The following is a 20,441-nucleotide window of genomic DNA, read 5'->3' on the forward strand; positions in this document are numbered from 1 at the left end:
CCGCAACAAGGAAGTCAAAAAGAACACATGTGCACATGCATGAGAGCACACACAATCTAACAAAAGAAGCTGCGCTGTCAGTTAGAAGGACTGTTTTCTGACTGCTGCATGCAGGACGCATTCACACCCGCTCTGAGGAAATGTAGCCGAGAACAGACCCGCTGACATCAGACCCGCTGAGAACAGACCCGCTGAGAACAGACCCGCTGAGAACAGACCCGCCGAGAACAGACCCACTGACATCCCCGCGCGAAAGCTTTTGATTCATGGCAAAAAAAAATAAAATAAAAAAAGGTTGATCACAGGTTAGCACAGAATCAGGTGAAGGAACCCGGAGATTCGGTGAAATGTTACAAAATTGTGTTTCTGCAAAACCCAGTCGAACAGCAGACGCCCCAGTGGCATGCCGTGCTGCACGCACAGCCTATCGTCTACCACGCCGTGTCGGCTGTGTGGCCTTTCTGACGGCTGCCAAGCCGTTTTATACTGCAGCAGAGGGAGTCGAGGTGGGAGCTCACTTTTGATCGGCTCTGACACGTGTTGCCTGGAAAGACCTGACCTGTGTAGCAACACACGAGCCCCCCCCCCCACACACACACCTAATCGACCATGCATGATTGTATACATACATGCTGCTGTGCTCAATTGCTCTTGCATCACATTTTCCAGTGGGACCCAAAAACTGTTCATGCTGCTGATTTTGGCTGTCACTCTCAGCACACACGAGCGCCGCTTCTATGCTTCCTACACATACAGCCCCTTGTTCAAACACACGGAAAATAAAGCATGTGGGGGCTGGATCGGGTACAAGTATGGAACATGTGGTTCCTGCCACAGCAGCGTCATCGCAATCTGAAACGATAACATGATAAGAGCGGCAGCACTGGGGTTTGCAGATAACACAATCAGGATCAAGAAAGAGTTGATTTGTCCTCAAAAGCCATGCAGTCAGCAGCAAGACAGGAGGTGTGGACATGGTTGAAGACACTGATGATGAGGGGTGTGATGAGGAGATCACGCACAGTGGTTTCTTCTCTCCTGGATGGGGGGACAGAGGTCCTGGATGAGCAGCGGGGCTCTGGTCTTTAGTGGCGGCCAGGGAGATCGGCGGGCCAGGGCTCTGCTCCTCTGGAGCGCCATTAGCATCCCATTGAAAGTCCTCCCTCTGTAGCCTGCTAATGACGCTGGGCTGGATTGGCTCCTCCACAACTGACGTCCATCTCAGCTCCTTGTCCTGCTCCCCTCCTCCTTCCTCGTCCCGCTCCTCGTCCTCATATTCGTGTTCCAGCCCTTCGATGCGGTAGAGCTTGCCGCAGGTCCCCTCTGCCAATGGCACACCCCCAGGGAGGGCATCTTCTAGTTGCAGACTCTGGACCACTCTGGTGAGAGCTACGGGGACTCTGTCCAGCTCGGCATCCATCCCCTGTGCAATGGGCACCGTCTGGGTTGACCTGTCCAGCGTGGCAGATCTGGACCTGGAATCCGGCAACACTGGATTTCCTATGTGGCCATTCTCACTGGCGACAATGCTGTCTGACATTTGGCTAGAGATAGTTGAAAGGTTTAGATCAGTAAGGAAGAGTCATGGAAATTACTGACAGGTTACACACATGACCAGGCTATGGAAATAACTCGTTTGTTGTGTGACAAGCAGTGAGGATTATAGTGTTATTACCTCACAATAAACAGAGTTTAGGCAAGCCCCTCTCTCCCTGCCCTTCTAACAGCTGTGTCCCACTAAACGTGAAATGCCTGGAAACCAATCCGCCTTCATCCACTTTTTTTTGGGGGGGGGGTTCCTCCTTTTTTCTCCCCAATTGTACCCAGCCAATTATCCCACTCTTCCAAGCCTATCCGGTCTCTGCTCCACCCCCCCTCTGCCGATGTGGGGAGGGCTGCAGACTACCACATGCCTCCCCCCATACATGTGGAGTCGCCAGCCGCTTCTTTTCACTTGACAGTGAGGAGTTTCACCAGGGGGCATAGCGCGTGGGGGGATCACGCTATTCCCCCCAGTTCCCCCTCCCCAACGAACAGGCGTCCCAACAAACCACAGGAGGCGCTAGTGCAGCGTCCAGGACACATACCCACATCCGTCTGCCCACCCGCAGACACGGCCAATTGTGTCGGTAGGGACGCCGACCAAGCCGGAGGTAACACGGGGATTCGAACCGGAGATCCCCATGTTGGTAGGCAACGGAATAGACACTACGCTACCCAGACCTCCAAATATCACAATATTTTTCACTGAATACATCGATACCTGAGAGGTGGTGATGTTTTGGGGATTAATCTTGATGCTTTCATAAAGTTGATAAACGAGTATTAGTAATGTGGTGACGACCAAGCGGGTGGCTTCATTTCACTGAGCCACAATGGTCAGAACAAGGTGATTGACAGGCAACTATTCAACACGCCCACAAGCAGATGCTTCACTGGGGTGACGCGAGTCCATTCGGATTCGCTGTGTTTAGTGGGCCACGGCCGTAACTCCTGTCCTGTGGTGTCTTTGGGTGTTTGTGCAGTACCTCGTGGAAGGGTGCAGCAGTCCATCACTGGTTGAGCTGGACAGCAGTTTCTGGCTGCTGGCGCAGCGCTCTGAGCAGCAAACCTGGTTCAGCTCCCGCGCTGCACTCGGGTTCACTGGATGGGACAGTTCGGCTGCTGGTTAGTTTTGCCACAGTGGTCCATTACAGAACCCCCAGTATGTCATGACGTTAATGTGGACGCTCATGTGAGAATTATCTTTGAATTTATTGACAACCCATGACCCAGTACTTCGCCAAAAAGCGGAAAGGCTGGTGTAAGTTGAGGCTGTCCCTCTTTTCCATGCTTCCTGCATCGGCATGAGCTTGTGCAGGTGGTCTATTTTTAGAGGCTAGGGCAAGGATCACCCACCTGTGATGAGCTGCTGTTTGAGCAATGGAATGATCCGGTCATGGAAATCGATCCTGCGTAGTGCGTCGGCCAGCGATGACTTCAGCAGTATGATCTCATCTTCCTGAGCCTGCAGACGTACCTCCATCATGGAAGCTTGGTCCGGGAACTCGGGGCTGCTGCCAGCTGACGCGCCATCTGTTTAAACACAGGTTAGCTGATGAGGAAAGCAAAGGTCTCTCTCCCTCGTTTCTTTTTGTCCGCTACCCCGAGCTCGTGTATAGAGAGACTGCAGAGAGAATGGCAGCGCCGTCATACCTACAACTTCCCTACTACAACTACGACTTCCCTACTACAACTACGACTTGCCTACTACAACTACGACTTGCCTACTACAACTACGACTTCCCTACTACAACTACGACTTGCCTACTACAACTACGACTTCCCTACTACAACTATGACTTGTCTACTACAACTACGACTTGCCTACTACAACTACGACTTCCCTACTAAAACTACGACTTCCCTACTACAACTACGACTTCCCTACCAAAACTACAACTTCCCTACTACAACTACGACTTCCCTACTAAAACTACGACTTCCCTACTACAACTACGACTTGTCTACTACAACTATGACTTCCCTACCAAAACTACAACTTCCCTACTACAACTACGACTTCCCTACTACAACTACGACTTCCCTACTACAACTACGACTTGCCTACTACAACTACGACTTGCCTACTACAACTACGACTTGCCTACTACAACTACGACTTCCCTACTACAACTATGACTTCCCTACTACAACTATGACTTGCCTACTACAACTACGACTTCCCTACTAAAACTACGACTTCCCTACTACAACTACGACTTCCCTACTACAACTACGACTTCCCTACAACTACGACTTCCCTACTACAACTACGACTTCCCTACTACAACTATGACTTGCCTACTACAACTACGACTTCCCTACTACAACTACGACTTCTCTACTACAACTACGACTTCCCTACTACAACTACGACGTCCCTACAACTACGACTTCCCTACTACAACTACGACTTCCCTACTACAACTACGACTTCCCTACTACAACTACGACTTGCCTACTACAACTACGACTTGCCTACTACAACTAAGACTTGCCTACTACAACTACGACTTCCCTACTACAACTACGACTTCCCTACTACAACTATGACTTCCCTACTACAACTACGACTTGCCTACTACAACTACGACTTCCCTACTACAACTACGTCTTCCCTACTACAACTACGACTTCCCTACTACAACTACGACTTGCCTACTACAACTACGACTTTCCTACTACAACTACGACTTCCCTACTAAAACTACGACTTCCCTACTAAAACTACGACTTCCCTACTACAACTACGACTTCCCTACTACAACTACGACTTCCCTACTAAAACTACGTCTCATTCTCATTCTTCTATAACATAGTATTCTGCTCACACACAAGGTATACTTTAGAGAGAGAGAGAGAGAGAGAGAGAGGCAGAGAGACAGAGTGAGAGAGAGAGAGAAATGGAGAGAGAGAGCAAGAGTGAGATTACGAGAGAGACAGACAGGGAGAGACAAAGAGAGAAAGAGAGCGATGAAGAGAGAGAACGAGAGAGATGGAGAGAAAGAGCGAGAGACAGAGAGAGACGGAGAGAGAGAGGGGGAGAGAGACAAAGAGAGAGAGAAAGACGGAGAGAGAGAGAGACAGAGAGAGAGCGAGAGACGGAGACAGAGAGAGACAGAAACGGTGAGAGACGGCGAGAGAGAGTCGGGGAGAGAGACAAAGAGAGAGAGAAAGACGGAGAGGGAGAGACAGAGAGAGAGAGAGAGACGGAGAGAGAGAGACAGAAACGGCGAGAGACGGCGAGAGAGAGTCGGGGAGAGAGACAAAGAGAGAGAGAAAGACGGAGAGGGAGAGACAGAGAGAGAGAGAGAGAGAGAGAGAGAGACGGAGAGAGAGTGAGACAGAGAGAGGGAGAGAGACAAAGAGAGAGAGAAAGACGGAGAGAGAGAGACAGAGAGAGAGAGAGACAGAGAGAGAGAGAGATAGACGGAGCGAGAGTGAGACAGAGAGGGGGAGAGAGACAAAGAGAGAGAAAGACGGAGAGAGAGAGACAGAGAGAGAGAGAGAGAGACAGAGAGAGAGTGAGACAGAGAGGGGGAGAGAGACAAAGAGAGAGAGAAAGACGGAGAGAGAGAGACAGAGAGAGAGACAGAGAGAGAGACGGAGAGAGTGAGACAGAGAGGGGGAGAGAGACAAAGAGAGAGAAAGACGGAGCGAGAGAGACAGAGAGAGCGAGAGACGGCAAAAGAGAGAGAGTCGGGGAGAGACAAAGAGAGAGAGAGAGAGAGCGAGACAGAGAGAAAGAGAGAGACAGAGAGAGAGAGAGAGTGTGTGTGTGTGTGTGTGTGCATGGTGGGTTTGGAACTGAATGAATCCTCATGTTTGTCAGGGGACTGAATCCCTCTGTTCATGTGTGTGTGTGTGTGTGTGTCATGGAACAGAGCCGTGCAGGTCAGAGGTCAGAGGTCAAGGGAATAATCAAAAGCTGTCTCAAGTCGTCCAGCCCAACTGTTTCTGCGCTCCACTCACAGAGTGTGCATGATTCGAAAGGCACCGCATTCTTTTGCTCGGCCATTTGCAGCGCTGCGTTTGCGTTACCGTCCAGCGAAGCACAACCGCACAACAGTCGGCAAATTCTGGGAAACGCTTCGCCCACACAGAAAGAAGCGGCGGAGAGGCACTTAGTCACCACTCCTCCCCGCACAGGCACTTTAGAGCTCGTTAAGAGAAGCACATCCAAAACCTGGAATTACGCAACGCCAGAAGGCCCGGCGGCAGTGCTTTAACCGGCGGGGCGCGGGTCCTCGGGCTCGCCCAGCAGAGGCCAGGCCCCGTGCTGCCCTGAAAGGGTTAAAAGGAAAGCAGGCCTGCAGCTCTGAGTCACGCCATGCGAACAAGGAAGGAAACGATAAGTGAGATTCAGTTTAGATACCGACCTACCAGGCCTGAGAGAAGGTTCTGGAAGGAGGACTAAGGAGGGGACAGAGGACAGTGTCAGATGTAAATGAGCGGTGCAGTAGATGACTTGGATGGAGGGATGAAGAAGAGCGAGAGCGGTGTGACGGGTAGGTAGGTCGAAATGGAGAGGGCTGATGCGTCACTCCGGCGTGGGATTTACAGGGGGGAGGAAGAGCAACGCCGGGCCAACAGGAGGAGGAGGAGGAGGAGGAGGAGGAAGAAGAAGAAGGAGTGTCGCGCCAACGAAATCAAGCACACAGTTGCATGCGACGCTGTGGAAACGGGCGCAGCGTGGCGACGGTAGGAAGCCCCGCCCTTCCCTGGAAGCCGGTCGGACCTGGTTGCTGCGAGTCGACTGGCGTAGCCCCAGCGTCAGCCGCGCTTGCCAAGAGGGTGACGTAAAAGCCCCAGGGGGTCTTAAAGACTAGAGGTCTGCAAGCCCGCCAGGTCCCGACGGGTGCCGACATGCTGAGCCGATTCGGGCCGGGTTCAGGCCCCAGCAATCGATACAAATTCCATCTCAATCACACAAAAAAGCAACAATTTCACAACGATAATTGTAATTCTTCGTGAAACGTAATGACAGACACACTTTTTTATGACTGACAGGCTTGAAGAGAGACTCGGTCAAGGACTCGGCACCAAATAAGAGAGCCTTAGAACAGCCCAGAGCTGGGAATGTGGATTTGTGTACATGGTATTTTATCACAAGGTTGGCAAATAAGCTATTGTTGTGAACACAACCCGTAATAACATTTTCACAGCCAATCACAATTTGTTGAAAACACAACCCTGCTGATTTGTCCAAAGTCTGATGGAACAAGAGCAACCATAAAATAAATGGATCAGCGTTTCATAATCAGTATTATAAAAACTACATTTGGCATCTATACCCAAAACTATAGTTGGAGGGATATATATATATACATATATATATATATATCCCTCCAACCATAGTTTCTGTGTGTGTGTGTGTGTGTATATATATATATATATATATATATATATATATATATATATATACACAGTTTTTTCTTCATCCCTATTGCACTGGCCCTCCACCATAAGACCACGTCAAGTGGCCCGCGGGTAATTTGAGTTTGAGACCCCGGATGTAGGCTAATAATTTCACATTTGGAGATATTGAGTCTCAGACCTGATGCTTGTGAGAAATGTTCTAAGAAATAATGCAGTACCATCAGCCAGTTGGGTGACCCTTATTTCTCGATGAAACATCAATATGGCTTGAATTTTGGGACAGTTTAATAAGAATCGAAATAATAATTCTGTCACAATAACAAAGAGAAAGGGAGAAATTGGACATCCTTGGCATACAGCTCGATGTATTAGGAATCTTTTAGAAGTATTAGGATATAACATAACACAACGATGTATGTCCTTGTAGGATATTTTAACCATGGATATGAATTTTTCTCCAAAACCAAAGGCTGAAGCACTTTAAATAGGAACTGAAAGTGGGAATTTACCAGAAGTGGATGCGGCACACCTTGTGATTACCAGCCAACGTAAAGGTTATCGTTGTACCATGTCTAGTTGCAACAACTAGACATGGTTTTGGCCCCATTTTGGCATTGTTCAGCACTGGTACATAATAGGACGTGACGTTTGGTCTTTGTGATATTTGTCCCGCCCCTCCTCCACTGTGATTGGATGACTGAGTAAAAAGTGACAGTGGCAAGCCCAGTGTTTCACCCTAAGTTGAGCATTTTTCAACTCCGAGTGACCAGAGAAAACGCCGAACGTGTAGCACCCAGCACAGAATAGATGCTCCGCGCCCCGTCACGCAGCATTCCCCTGCAAACAATTCAAAAATAATCTACCTGGGGGCGCCCCGGTGGCTCACCTGGTAGAGGGGTACCACATAAGGCTGAGTCCTTACCACTGTGGCCTGGCTTGGAATGCAGCCCGGATGCGTTAATGTGCATCAGAGAGAGTTTAAAGTGATATTGTGTTGGTTTCGGGTCAGGCTCGGGCGGAAAAATTGCCGACTTCGTCGACCACGGGCCAGACTAGTGCTGGAGCTTTGGGCCTGTGCAGGCACCCATTAAAGACCCGGTGGAACGTTAAGACATATCGGGGACATAATTCACGGCATCTCTTTATGCATGCTCAATAATCCAGGTAAGGAAATCCCCAGAAAGGTGAATCAGTCCATCTGGACACAACGTTTGAGAGACAAGTTTCATCATCATCTAAGTGACCTCTTCAGTCTCACCTGACTGCAGGTACCCCCACCCTTATAAACAATACAGTGACTGCAGGTACCCTCACCCTTATAAACAATACAGCGGCATAACGACTGAAAACAACAATCGTTTTCATATGCAAATTACTGTGACCATTAAATAGTGTGACAGTGGCCATGTGTACTACTCACAGAGGGTTGGGGAATAGTTGCAATCACAGCACTGTAAGATGGTGACAGGTGAGGATGAGGAGGTGCACATCCTTGATAGGGAGGAACGCTGGTTTGAACAGGGAGTCAAAGAGGCCATCGACTATGTGACGAGGGAACGAGCGTCCCTGAACCGAGGGGGTAAGAGTACATCTAGGCTCTCAGGGCAAAAATAACTACTTTACACAAAAAAGCAAGACAAACGATGACATGACAGCACCTTTACTTCGCTCGTTTCTCATTCGTGGTTTCCGCTCCTCCTTTACAGTCTTGTTTTGTTTTTGTATTGCTCACAGTTTTAGCTTCTCGTTTACAGGTCTTTTGCTTTCAGACTCTTTGGCCCTAAATTGACAACGTAGCCTTTTCTGTTAGTATCGCTCATCAGTAAGAAATGTGCTACCGCAGGCCGGCCCAAAGGCCATCACCCCTCCCCATGATTAGATTTACTTTAACAGCATAAATCACATGGATTATTCTTTACACCCAACAAACAGGCCTGTGATGGTCTACCGACCTGTCCAGGCTGTCTCCCCAGCCTCCGCCCGGTCCCTCCCGACCTGTCCAGGCTGTCTCCCCAGCCTCCGCCCGGTCCCTCCCGACCTGTCCAGGCTGTCTCCCCAGCCTCCGCCCGGTCCCTCCCGACCTGTCCAGGCTGTCTCCCCAGCCTCCGCCCGGTCCCTACCGAGCTGTCCAGGCTGTCTCCCCAGCCTCCGCCCGGTCCCTACCGAGCTGTCCAGGCTGTCTCCCCAGCCTCCGCCCGGTCCCTCCCGAGCTGTCCAGGCTGTCTCCCCAGCCTCCGCCCGGTCCCTACCGGGACAGACCCTCACAACGTGGAACCCTAAATTGAACTAAGCAGGTACACATATATATATATATATATATATATATATATATATATATATATATATATATATATATATATATATATATATAATGTATGTATGGATTATTACAAACACAGTGATTTTTATCCCGATTGGACTTGTCTCTCAGTGGCGGCCACTCCCTTGGTGTACTTTCACTGCAGATCTCTCATCAAGCACAACATCTGTCGGAGTATTACACACAACATATTGTGTGTTCACAATCCCTTTATGACCAGATAAGGATGGTGTCTCTGCAGAATGCTCATCAGACATGTAATCCTTAATTTCTGGTCCAACATTCCTCAGTCTGGTAAATTTGTCATCACCATAGCAACCTCTGGCCGCTGGCCAGTGTAAGGAGAGGAAGTGTATTGTCATGTAATAGAAGCAGCTTGTTGGGAACTTCCCATCAGGTCACATGCTATCTCTGTAGAAACAACAAAAAAAAAAAATTGGTGAGTTTGAGCAGGATGTGTGTGGTGTAAAAAAAAAAAAAAACCGTAATAAGTCCAGAGACTGGTCACGTGTCACATGGGCTGCATTTCAGATTGTTCATGCACGTGTGAGGACTCACAAACACATGTGCAAGCAAGATATAGTCAAGTCAATTCTATTTGTATAGCCCAATATCCCAAATACCAAATTTGCCTCAGGGGGCTTTACAGCAACACAACATCCTGTCCTCAGACCCTCGCATCGGATAAGAAACAACTTCCTAAAAAAAAAACCTTAAACAGGGAGAAAAAATAAACAGATGTAGAACTGTATAAACCCTTTGCCAACACACAGGATATGAAGTTACACGATCTATGCCACGCTCCAGAGTGTACGGTCACACTTTAGGATCAGTTCAGACAACAAGCTACATTCTGTATGTGTGTGTTGTGTGTAAAATGTGATGGGGTCCCTTAGTGTACATGCATACGCAGAGGAGGGTGTCATCTGCCATGCTGTGTCTGCAGAATTGTTGCACCGCCTTATCCGGACAGGCCCGAGAGCGTCCACATGGACTGTGCAGCCCAGGCCGACAGGACCTCCGAGAGAAACGGAAGGTCTGGGCCTGGTTTGTTATAGGTGTCCTAAAGCTGCACGCGCTCGCATGATAAACAATTACAGCATTCCTTTCCCTCTTTTGCGAGGCTGCCGTTGGGGAACGTGGGAAAGCAGAAACACATGCTCAACGCTCCCTCCTTCTAATTGCTGTTGTGGGCCCAATGCCTCCTTTCTGACGTGGAAATGAGGTGCCTCAAAGACCCTCCATCTTGAGTAAATAAACAAAGCTTCCCTCCACAACAGAAGGGAAATCACTCCAGCCTGAGTCACAGACCGCGATGGATAAGCACACTGATGCTCGCTTTGCAGTCGTCCATACGCACAAAAGCCCTTCTCCAGAAACTATAATCTTCTTCGTTGATGGTGGTTTTGTTGCCGCAGCCCGTTGTGTACACAGAATACCTCTATTGGGGTGCGGAGTGTCTTATCTTCTTGGATGAATGCATGTGCTTAAGATTCACTATGCATGGGCCTACCCCTTGCAGTTTAATTCAGGGGAAATGGACCATCTCAAATTCAGTGGAATGAAAGATAAGCACATGACGCCACACTGACGAGAGCGCATATCCTGACCGCCACAGATGCTCTTGCACAACCTGATGGAAGATAGCGAAGACCTGGAAACTTGATGAGAGGGTCGAACCAAGTCCCCTTTGAGTGTACTTGTGGTACACCATGGCTGGGTGTTGAAGTTTACTGCGTAGAGAACGAGGCAGGGAGGGAGCCAGATAATTAGCAACATCTACAAACACAAGATACCACGGAAAGATCTCAGCTGTGGTTTCCAGCTGCACAGGGGAGTCGTGATGGTGGTCATGTGGCGAACGGTCTACAAGTATCTGGCCACCTTGAGTGCAAGGTCACACATGAGTGTCTAAGGAGAACGAACAGGCTGGAAACGAAAACCTTCTTACTTATAAAACCCTTCACAAACTGGCTCCCCCATACCTCACCGACCTCCTCTGCCCCTACCAACCCTCTCGGTCCCTCAGATTCACCTCAGCCTCCCTTCTCTCTACCCCCAGGTCCAACCTCCGCGGCTTTGATGACCGAGCCTTCTCCGGGGCAGCTCCCAGGCTCTGGAACTCACTCCCTCAAATCATTAGAGACTCAGAATCCCTCCCACTCTTCCCATCCCATCTCAAGACACACCTTTTCTCCACTGCCTTCTCGTGCCCCCCCCCCCCCGTCTTCTCATCCACCTCTGGTCTGGGGTTGGCTGGGGACCGAGCGCTCGACCTGCCCCCTCTCAACTCCCTCCCCAAGCGCATCGGACACTGCTGCGGGGTGCCCACATTCAGGTCATTGGTCGGGACTCACCTCTTCAGACCTCATCAGTGATTTATGATGTTTGTTTTTCTTGCCCTTTTGTATCTGTCCAAGTGGGAGAGTACTGCTGGCATCGTGTGTGGCAACACAGACATACCCCTGTATGTCTGTGTTGTGTTCATCTGTCGTCTTGTTTCACCCCGTTTATTGTAAAGCCACTTTGAGTATCAGAAAAGCACTATATAAGATTAATTTATTATTATTATTATTATTATTATAATGGAACGGACAAGGGACAAAAGGCTTGTATGGCTACACAGAATAACAAGAAGTCTACATCAGAAACCAGGAACTGACAGCCTGCATAGACTCTCCCCTACATATGCACTGAAATCCTTTGCAAGAACTGCCAACTTCTCACATGGAAGCACCTCCAGCAGGAATGTGGGGCGTGCTGTCCAACTGTCCCCTCACACTAAATCTGAGGACTTAACTTTAGTTCAGGGAACAACATCTTCAGAGGTTGCACGAGTTTCTGATGTGTCTAAGGCGCAAGCTGACAGTCTTCTCATGTGACTTCCATATGGCACACACACCCAGGCATAGTCACTCACACACGGTCAGCAGAGAATTCCAACCACTTCCTACCTCGGGCAAACACAGTGTGTGGAGGTGTCTTGATGCATGAACTCACAGAAGGTGAATCAGCTCATCTGGACGCAAGGTTGACTGACAGACACGTGAGACACCTCTTCAGTCTCACCTGGCTGCACAACAACTTTGTGGAAGAAAAACAGTTACAGAGCTGCAGCTACCGCATTAAAACGAGTTTTAGATCAATTGCACAAAAAAAAAAAAAAAAAAGGTACGATAAGATCTACCATGATGACTGGTCATCATGACCGCTCGTAATTTGCGCGTGATGGTGCGCGTCATGTGACTATTTATGACGTGTTGGTCGCGTCATTTCCTTCGTGAAGCTCGTTGCTGTGTCCTAGAAACACACTAGCGTCCTCCAGTGCAGAGAAGTTGTCTAAAATTGACGTGTGATTATGTCCAACATGTCTGGGTACAGACGCACCATGACCACCACCGAGGCGCTGCAGTAATTACAGGCGTTGGACAGCGGCCATTTTAAATCGTTTGAAAATAGTATTAAAGTTGTTGAAATGTTAATTTTGGTGTCAGTTAGTTTCATAACAGACATAATGCGTTAATATCTCAACTGGGTGTTTACCTTGACAGAGTATAGAGTTTAAAAACCGTGGACCGCCCACGGTCGTTTTCGGTGGGAGTGAAATCCTGGTCGTAGTTACAATGGCCATGTGTACTATTCACAGAGGATTGGCACAAACAGAGCAATATAGTGTACCCTGTTAAGTGCCAGGAGGGATGCCGTGACTTGTACATCGGGGAAACTAAACAGACGCTGGCCAAGAGGATGACACAACACTGGAGAGCTAACACATCAGGCCAGGACTCCACAGTCTACACCATCTACAGGCCAGGACTCCGCAGTCTACACCATCTACAGGCCAGGACTCCGCAGTCTACACCATCTACAGGCCAGGACTCCGCAGTCTACACCATCTATAGGCCAGGACTCCGCAGTCTACACCATCTACAGGCCAGGACTCCGCAGTCTACACCATCTACAGGCCAGGACTCCGCAGTCTACACCATCTACAGGCCAGGACTCCGCAGTCTACACCATCTACAGGCCAGGACTCCGCAGTCTACACCATCTACAGGCCAGGACTCCGCAGTCTACACCATCTACAGGCCAGGACTCCGCAGTCTACACCATCTACAGGCCAGTGGCCACTCTTTCAAGAATGAGGATGTTCACGTCCTTCATAGGGAGGAACGCTAGTTTGAACGGGGAGTCAAAGAGGCAATCTCTGTGAAGAGGGAACGACCATCCCTGAACCAAGGGGGACTAAGAATACATCTGTCACCATCTTACAATGATGTGATTGCAAACATTCCTCAATCCTCTGTGAATAGTACACATGGCCATTGTAACTCTAGTTAATGGTCACACCCATATTTGCATATGAAGCTTATCGTTGGTGTCGGTCGTTATGCTGCTGTATTGTTTATAAGGGTGAGATACCTGCAGTCAGATGAGACTGAAGAGGTCACTTGGATGATGATGAAACATATCTGTCAATAAACGTGTCCAGATGAACTGATTCAACCTTCTGTGTGTAGAAATGTGATGCTGGCCTAACACATGCATTAACATAATTTCCGACTTTTAGAAGGAACATGAGTCAGCCTCACACACAAGTGAGTCAATCTGGCCATAAAATGAACAGAATCTGGCAGACTGTGCACTTGTGTAATATTAACTTCTGTTTGCGTCCATGACCAAATGATTTTTGTGAGAAGAAATGGACAAATAAGAAACGGAGCAATCTCTGTGCTATTGCCAACTGTCTGAAATCAAGTCAAAGTTACGTCTTGATGCTCAAGAATCCAGGTAAGGAAATCACAGAAAGTTGAATCAGTTCATCTGGACAAAACGTTTATTGAGAGAAACGTTTCATCACTCAAATAATACCCCTCTCACACTGGCCAAAAATTGGTGGTCAACATTACATTGACCAAAGGTGGCTGTTAGCGGGTTTTTAGGCCAGTGTGAGAAGGGTATAAGTGACCTCTTCAGCTTTATGAGCTTTTTAGCTATAAAATCAATGCTGGGATGGTAAAGCTACTGCAAAATGCTAACTTTTCACCTATTTGCATACAGTTAGTTACCCACTTCTCCTGGATCTCCACCTTGCCGTGGTGGAGAAGTTTGCATGTACCAATGATCCCAAGAGCTGTGCCGTCCGGAGCTTGGCTTTCGGTTAGGATCACCCAAGGCGGATAGGTCAAGGGTGGGGTTCCAGCCGAAGCATGATCCAACAAAGACCTCAACGGTGGAACTGGCGAAAGATGTCTCCAAGTCACAACGGCAGTGAAGGTGAATGAAGGCTGCAACAGAGGGTGGTCCCCAATCGTCTTGGTTCTCCATGCCGTTGGACTCCGGACACCCCCTGCCAAGGACCGCGTGGTGGCTGAAGGCACATCAGCCTCTCCACATAAAAAGCTGTTATGCAAAGGTGTCCTCCTGCAAGTATACCCACAAGGACCTAGAAGGAGGACAGTCATACTCGACCCTGAGTGACCGCCGATGATGAGGAGTCTGCCCAACCTGAGCAGTACGACTGCTGCCTACTACAACAAACCAAGTTAATAAGACTTGCACACACACTTCATCTCAATTAAATGTTGGGTTTACTTAAAAATGTTTTGTCAACTGGTGCCACACAACTCCGTTAAGTTGTTTCTAATTCCTTGAGCACATGTTAATGACTCAAGTTACTTGAAGTTACCTAACACAAGATCCTGGAACAAGTTGGCACATTTTTAAGTAAATCCAGCATTTTGTTTTTTTTTGAGGGTATCTATGAAACCAGTCTCCCAAGTAAAGGGATTTCATGCTAACTTAAACATGGATCTGGATAGAGCAGTAGTGGGTGTGGCGGCATCAAACTGGCAGTCACGTTTCCCCATCGTGAAGGCTGGATGACACATTTGCCCTGAAAACGTGTAGGATTGATGGCGGCAGAGACTTAAAAAGCCACGTTTGCAAGCCTCGAGGTGGTTTTGCACAGCGCTTCAGTCTCGGGCCTCCACGGGGAAACAGTTAAGAGGGGGGTGTTCTTTAAGACGCCGTTTTAGAGGACGCCTGGTATTTACATGCATACAAACGCGCAGCACAGAATGGATGGACCGAACACCGTCTGGGGCTGCAAGGAAACTGGGATGTTTAAGAGGAGTGGTCCATCCCCCCCCCCCCGGGAACCAAATTCACCTATCAAATGCCGTTCGGCAGCGGTGACAGAACGAGCCCACAAACCAGCGGACGCATACGAACCTGCTCAGAAATAGACACGGACAAATCCACTGAGTGGTTGCACAGACAAAAAGCGGTCGGCATAAAAGCCAAAACTGGCATGAGTGCCTCAATACAAACACAGGCACAGACTACACAAACACACACACACACACACACACATCTAATTTCCCTCTCTGCTTCTTTGAACGTATTGTTTTCTCGTTTCTTTTTTCTAACAAGCCGAGGCTTGTGGGTGAGTCACAGCCATTTGGCAATAGGTCAGCGAGAGAAGAGATAGGAGGTGTGGAAAGACTGGTGGTGGGGGGGGGTGGAGGGGGGGGGGGGTTGGAAACTGGAAGCTGGACGGGCCAGGATGGAATGTGATTCTGCAACGGGCCAGCTCTTCGAATCAGTCCTCCCCTCTCACCGCGAGTACTCGCACTCCCATGATCGCCGACTCGGACTCGGCAGGAAAAATGCAGCCGGATTCCACGTGCTGCAGCACATCTTACTGATATGCTGCCAGCTGTGCGGAGCGGCGGCAGGGGGCGGGGGCGGGGGTGGGGGTTGGTGTATGACGTCACAGTGCCACAAAACGACTTTTTCCATGGTGAACTGTTGTTTTTCTACTGCTTCACAAGAACGCGTTCACACCCCAGGAAGAGGAACCAGCTCGTGACATCACAGGCTCTAGTCCTGTGCCGCTGAATCCCAAATCGGCTCAAGCGCCACGCGTGAGTGAGGATACTAACGTTCGAGAGAAGAAACCCACGACTGCAGAGGAAGAACGAGTGTCTGACCCATGTGTTGGATAAAAAAGTGTCTCCCTTGAATTTTCACTCCGTGGACGGCCCAGGGTCATTCCAGGTCTTGTGGGTGGCTGCCTGATGGTTGCAGAGCCTACGAGTCTTGGACGGAGCAGACTGGCTCTTTTGTTAGGCCTCCATATACACAGTTGGAGAGCCTTTCTAGTCGAGCTGGGAGGAGTCCTGAAACTAAATCTCCCTTTTCGTCCCCTTTGATTCTCAACCAGCAGTAGCAACCGAGCACGCTGGCTGGCCTCCGTTCCCGCTTTATGACGTTTATCTTAATGTGTTGCAGACCTGCTCTGTGGTCTTATCTTAATCTGCTCTGAGCCTGTCACAATATATGAAAGACTGCATCAAATTACCTGGATACGTTCTAAAGATCAGCCTCGATAAAGTGGACTTGACCCGCTCCAAGGTGCACATTTCCTCCCCGCGCCATGTAATGCGCAGAGCATCTCGATGACGACCGGGAGCAACGCAGCAGTCAGACTGCACAACCCGTCTGCAGCGACAGATGGCAAACATGCATGCAGCCTCTCCGTCCTACGGCCCCCACCCGCCCCGTGTCTGCCTCCTCCTCCTCCTCCTCCTCCTCCTCCTCCCTCGCTCGAGCCCCTTCCTGCAGGACAGCAACAACATGCTCGCAAGCACCAACACAGCTTGTCCCAAAACATGACCTTAATGGGTTCCTGTAAACCCCCCTCCCCTCCCCACCACCACCACCACCACCACCTCCATTTTCTTCCAGACACACTGCATACCACACAACATCCTGTTGCGTACTGTACGCCTCTGCAAAGGTGAGTAAGGCCCCAACGTGAGTCGTCAACGCTAAACTGAAACAGAGAGCGGCGTCAAAGAAAATCACTTCCTCCTCCTCCTCCTCCCCCCCCCACACACACACACACTGCACGAGAATATGGCTGAAAAAGCTAATGTGTTGCAATGTGTCATGGAATAATTCACATTTCATCCAGTGGGTGAGGCGATAATCAGCGGTGCGGAGCAGATAGAGACCGAACTCTTCTAAATGTCAAACCCCGATCAGCACAATGCAACACGTTTGACGGGAACGAGGAACAAAGACACCCTCATAGTAACAAGCCGCTACAACAGCCAACGTCCATACTGCGCTACCGGCCGAAGTCCTTATAAGATCGACTAAACCCTCTCATTAGCAAGAACGGCAACCTTTACTCTCAGCCTCCATTAGACGGAGATTAAAAGTTGGCCAACGCGGCGCGTCAGCTAAACGCTGGACTTCGAGGATCAACAGTCCTAAAAATAACCTTCCCAAAGAGCCCAGGGAGAGTTTAGGTCTGTTCTCAAGCAAGCTAACGCAGCCCTGGCAGTGGGTCAACTCCGTCATCGTGGAGCTGACTGACACGTCTGGCGAGGCAGATGTTGCGCAAGGCCGCGCTGCTGCGCGTAGATAACAAAAGCATGAGGTATTTTGTTTACTGCCAATGCAAACTTTAAAGTGGCACATGGCCTCCGTAGAGGAAGGCCAGCCGAACTGAAGAGCGCTATGATAAATGGACTGCGCTTAGCGGTGGCCCAGCGGTTAGCAGCAACAAGGTCCTGGGTTCAAAGCCCAGGCTGCCCCGGGTCCTTTCTGTGTGGAGTTTGCATGTTCTCCCCGCGTCTGCGTGGGTTTCCTCCGGATGTTCTGGTTTCCTCCCACCGTCAAAAATAAATGCACGTTAGGGTTAATGCTCCTCCTTCCTGTCTGTACCCCTGAGCAAGGCAATGGAAAGAAGAACTGGAGATGGTCCCCGCGCGCTGCGGCTGCCCACCGCTCCTATACAATAGGATCAATAGGATCAATAGGATCAATAGGATCAATAGGATCTTGGATACGCTCTCTGGAGGAGCCGGGGATAGGAACCAGGAACCTTTGGAGTACTGGACGACCCGCTGTACCTTCTCAGCCGTGCCGCCCCCTACGGCTTCTAAAGCATCCAATTTTGCAACCTCAACCCATCCACCCTTTTGGGACTAAAGCTCGAGCACAAGACGGGCCGCGTTTTTTCCACTAAGGTTTCCACGTTTACTATTCGCCGAGAGCCGGGGGGGATTTTTACACGGTGCGACGTCATGTTCAGGAAAAACAACAAACGACTTAATTTGGGCGTCCGGGTGGCGTGGCGGTCTAGTCCGTTGCCTACCAACATGGGGCTCACCAGTTTGAATCCCCGTGTTACTTCCGGCTTGGTCGGGCGTCCCTACAGACACAATTTGCCGTGTCTTCGTGTGGGAAGCCGGATGCGGGTATGTGTCCTGGTCGCTGCAGTAGCGCCTCCTCTGGTCAGTCGGGGCACCTGTTTGGGGGGGAGGGGGAACTGGGGGGAATAGCGTGATCCTCCCACACGCTACGTCCCCCCGGTGAAACTCCTCTGTCAGGTGAAAAGAAGCAGCTGGTGACTCCACGTGTATGGGAGGAGGCATGTGGTAGTCTGCAGCCCTCCCTGGATCGGCGGGGGGAGGTAGCCAGGTACAATTGGGGAGAAAAAGGGGGGAAAATCCAGGAAAAAAAAAGACTTAATTTGCACACAGCTGTAAGACCGCGTCCTTCCTTACGCAAGCCTGAATCAACTTGTGTTGTCAGGATGAAGAGAGTCGGGTCTAATGTTGCACTGTTACTGGGGAACAGTGAAGGGACAAAGATCTCCTTTTGCAAGATCCAGCTGATCTCCGGCCAGCTCAACATCACACTACACTCCTGAGCTGTTATCCAGACCGCTTTGTCTCTGACACTTTCCCTCATGCAGACACGTTTTGTGTGTTTGTACGCGTTTGCATTTCTGTATATTTGTATTTACATACTCGTCGGAGCAAACCCTCTGTATCCTCCCCAGAGTTTTAACTGTGACATGTTATTCCTGTCTACTCGTTACTTGTTGTTCCACTTCGTCTCGTCGCTGTGTGCTTTGCCAAAACGAGCATTCCACTGCTCGTTGTACTTGCGTGTGAAGTACGTGACGAACAAACCTTTAAATCCCGAAGGTTCACGGGCCTATTGCCTCACGTGCCCCCGGAGCAATGCACCGAAAACCCCGAAGGGAGCTGCTCGTTGACCTGCGGGTACGAGACCGGGTTTCCAGAGATCTCCTCCTTGGTGGTCTTCTTGCATCCGAGTGTGGAAACCTCTCTCCATCTCCGAGCAGGCGCCTCGCAGGAAAAATGTCGTGTCCTGGACGGTGGGAGTCAGCCTGGCTGCAGAGGAGCGGTTACATAACATATACTATATGAGCAGAATGTGTTTTGCGCCCGCGTCGTCCAGGACAACGGAGTTGCTGACACGTGACGTAGTGCAGCTGGGGTCGGCGGAGAATGAAACAGAGGCGTAGTGAGTGGTGTTTGCAGCTTGAGAAAAAGGAAATAGTTGAAGGCTACATTTAGGCTGCGGGGGTAAGATTTGATTATACACCAACATCGGCAAGAGCTTTATGGGGCTTAACTGCACTGCCGGCACACATGCAAACGCGCATGCAAACCCAAACTTCGGACAGCTCAGGCCTCGTCCACGGATGCTGGCAGGAGTCTCTGTGTGATATTTACTGTCCCCCCCCCACCCACCCACCCACCCCGTGCCTTGTCACCCCGCCATTTGACAAAACAAGTAAACACAACATCAGCGCAGAAGCTGGGAGTGCAGGGTTTACATATGTGCAACAATTGCACACCAGCACCGCGGGATTATGGCTTCGATTAAACTGTTTTCCCTGAGGGGGACGGAGCAGGGGGACCCCTAGACATTTCAAAGGGGGGGGGGTCGTCTTTTTGCATTCATAATGGAAGCTTACTTCCAAAACACAGCTGTAATTAGTGTCTACGTGCGACGCCGCACATTACCTCCCCGAAACCTGACAACGAATGGATGAATAGAAACCTCGACTCTCGCAATAGTTGGAAAGACTTAGAAAGTGCTGGTGGATCCGGTCTCTGTGTACGGTTTCCTCTTTAAACCGTTTTTGTTCTCACGTCCCCCTACGTGTCTGAAGCGCTGGCCGCACCGCCGGTGGTCTGCCTGCCTGCCCGTCCTCCTCCAGACCTCCTCCAGAACGAGCAGAAGCTTACGCATCACGAGCTCGTGGATTTAAAAAGAGAAGAACAAATTTGTTTGTTTCAAATGGGAGTGTTTCACCAGACCCCCCCAAAAACTTGGGGGGGGGGAAGGACCATGAAGGCCTGTT

At 49.8% G+C, this 20,441-nt stretch overlaps 1 protein-coding gene across 4 annotated transcripts in view; it reads right to left on the reverse strand.

The window, feature by feature from the left end:
- Window positions 1-20,441, reverse strand: part of eml3 (EMAP like 3) — a 46,359-nt gene that overhangs the window by 24,871 nt on the left and 1,047 nt on the right. For 2 of the 4 annotated variants that reach the window (XM_056300775.1, XM_056300773.1), the window contains exons 1-4: window positions 16,608-16,734; window positions 2,899-3,075; window positions 2,529-2,643; window positions 1,023-1,544 (exon numbers count right to left, since the gene is read on the reverse strand). In XM_056300775.1, the coding sequence (XP_056156750.1) occupies window positions 1,023-1,544; window positions 2,529-2,643; window positions 2,899-3,075; window positions 16,608-16,668 (875 nt within the window). In that variant the 5' untranslated portion in view covers window positions 16,669-16,734. Of the gene's footprint in view, window positions 1-1,022; window positions 1,545-2,528; window positions 2,644-2,898; window positions 3,076-16,607; window positions 16,735-20,441 lie in introns of those variants that run through there. The other 2 variants (XM_056300774.1, XM_056300776.1) reach the window with 2 other exon arrangements.

This window comes from Lampris incognitus, chromosome 20 (genome assembly GCF_029633865.1).
Source record: "Lampris incognitus isolate fLamInc1 chromosome 20, fLamInc1.hap2, whole genome shotgun sequence".
Classification (NCBI taxonomy): Eukaryota; Metazoa; Chordata; class Actinopteri; order Lampriformes; family Lampridae; genus Lampris; species Lampris incognitus.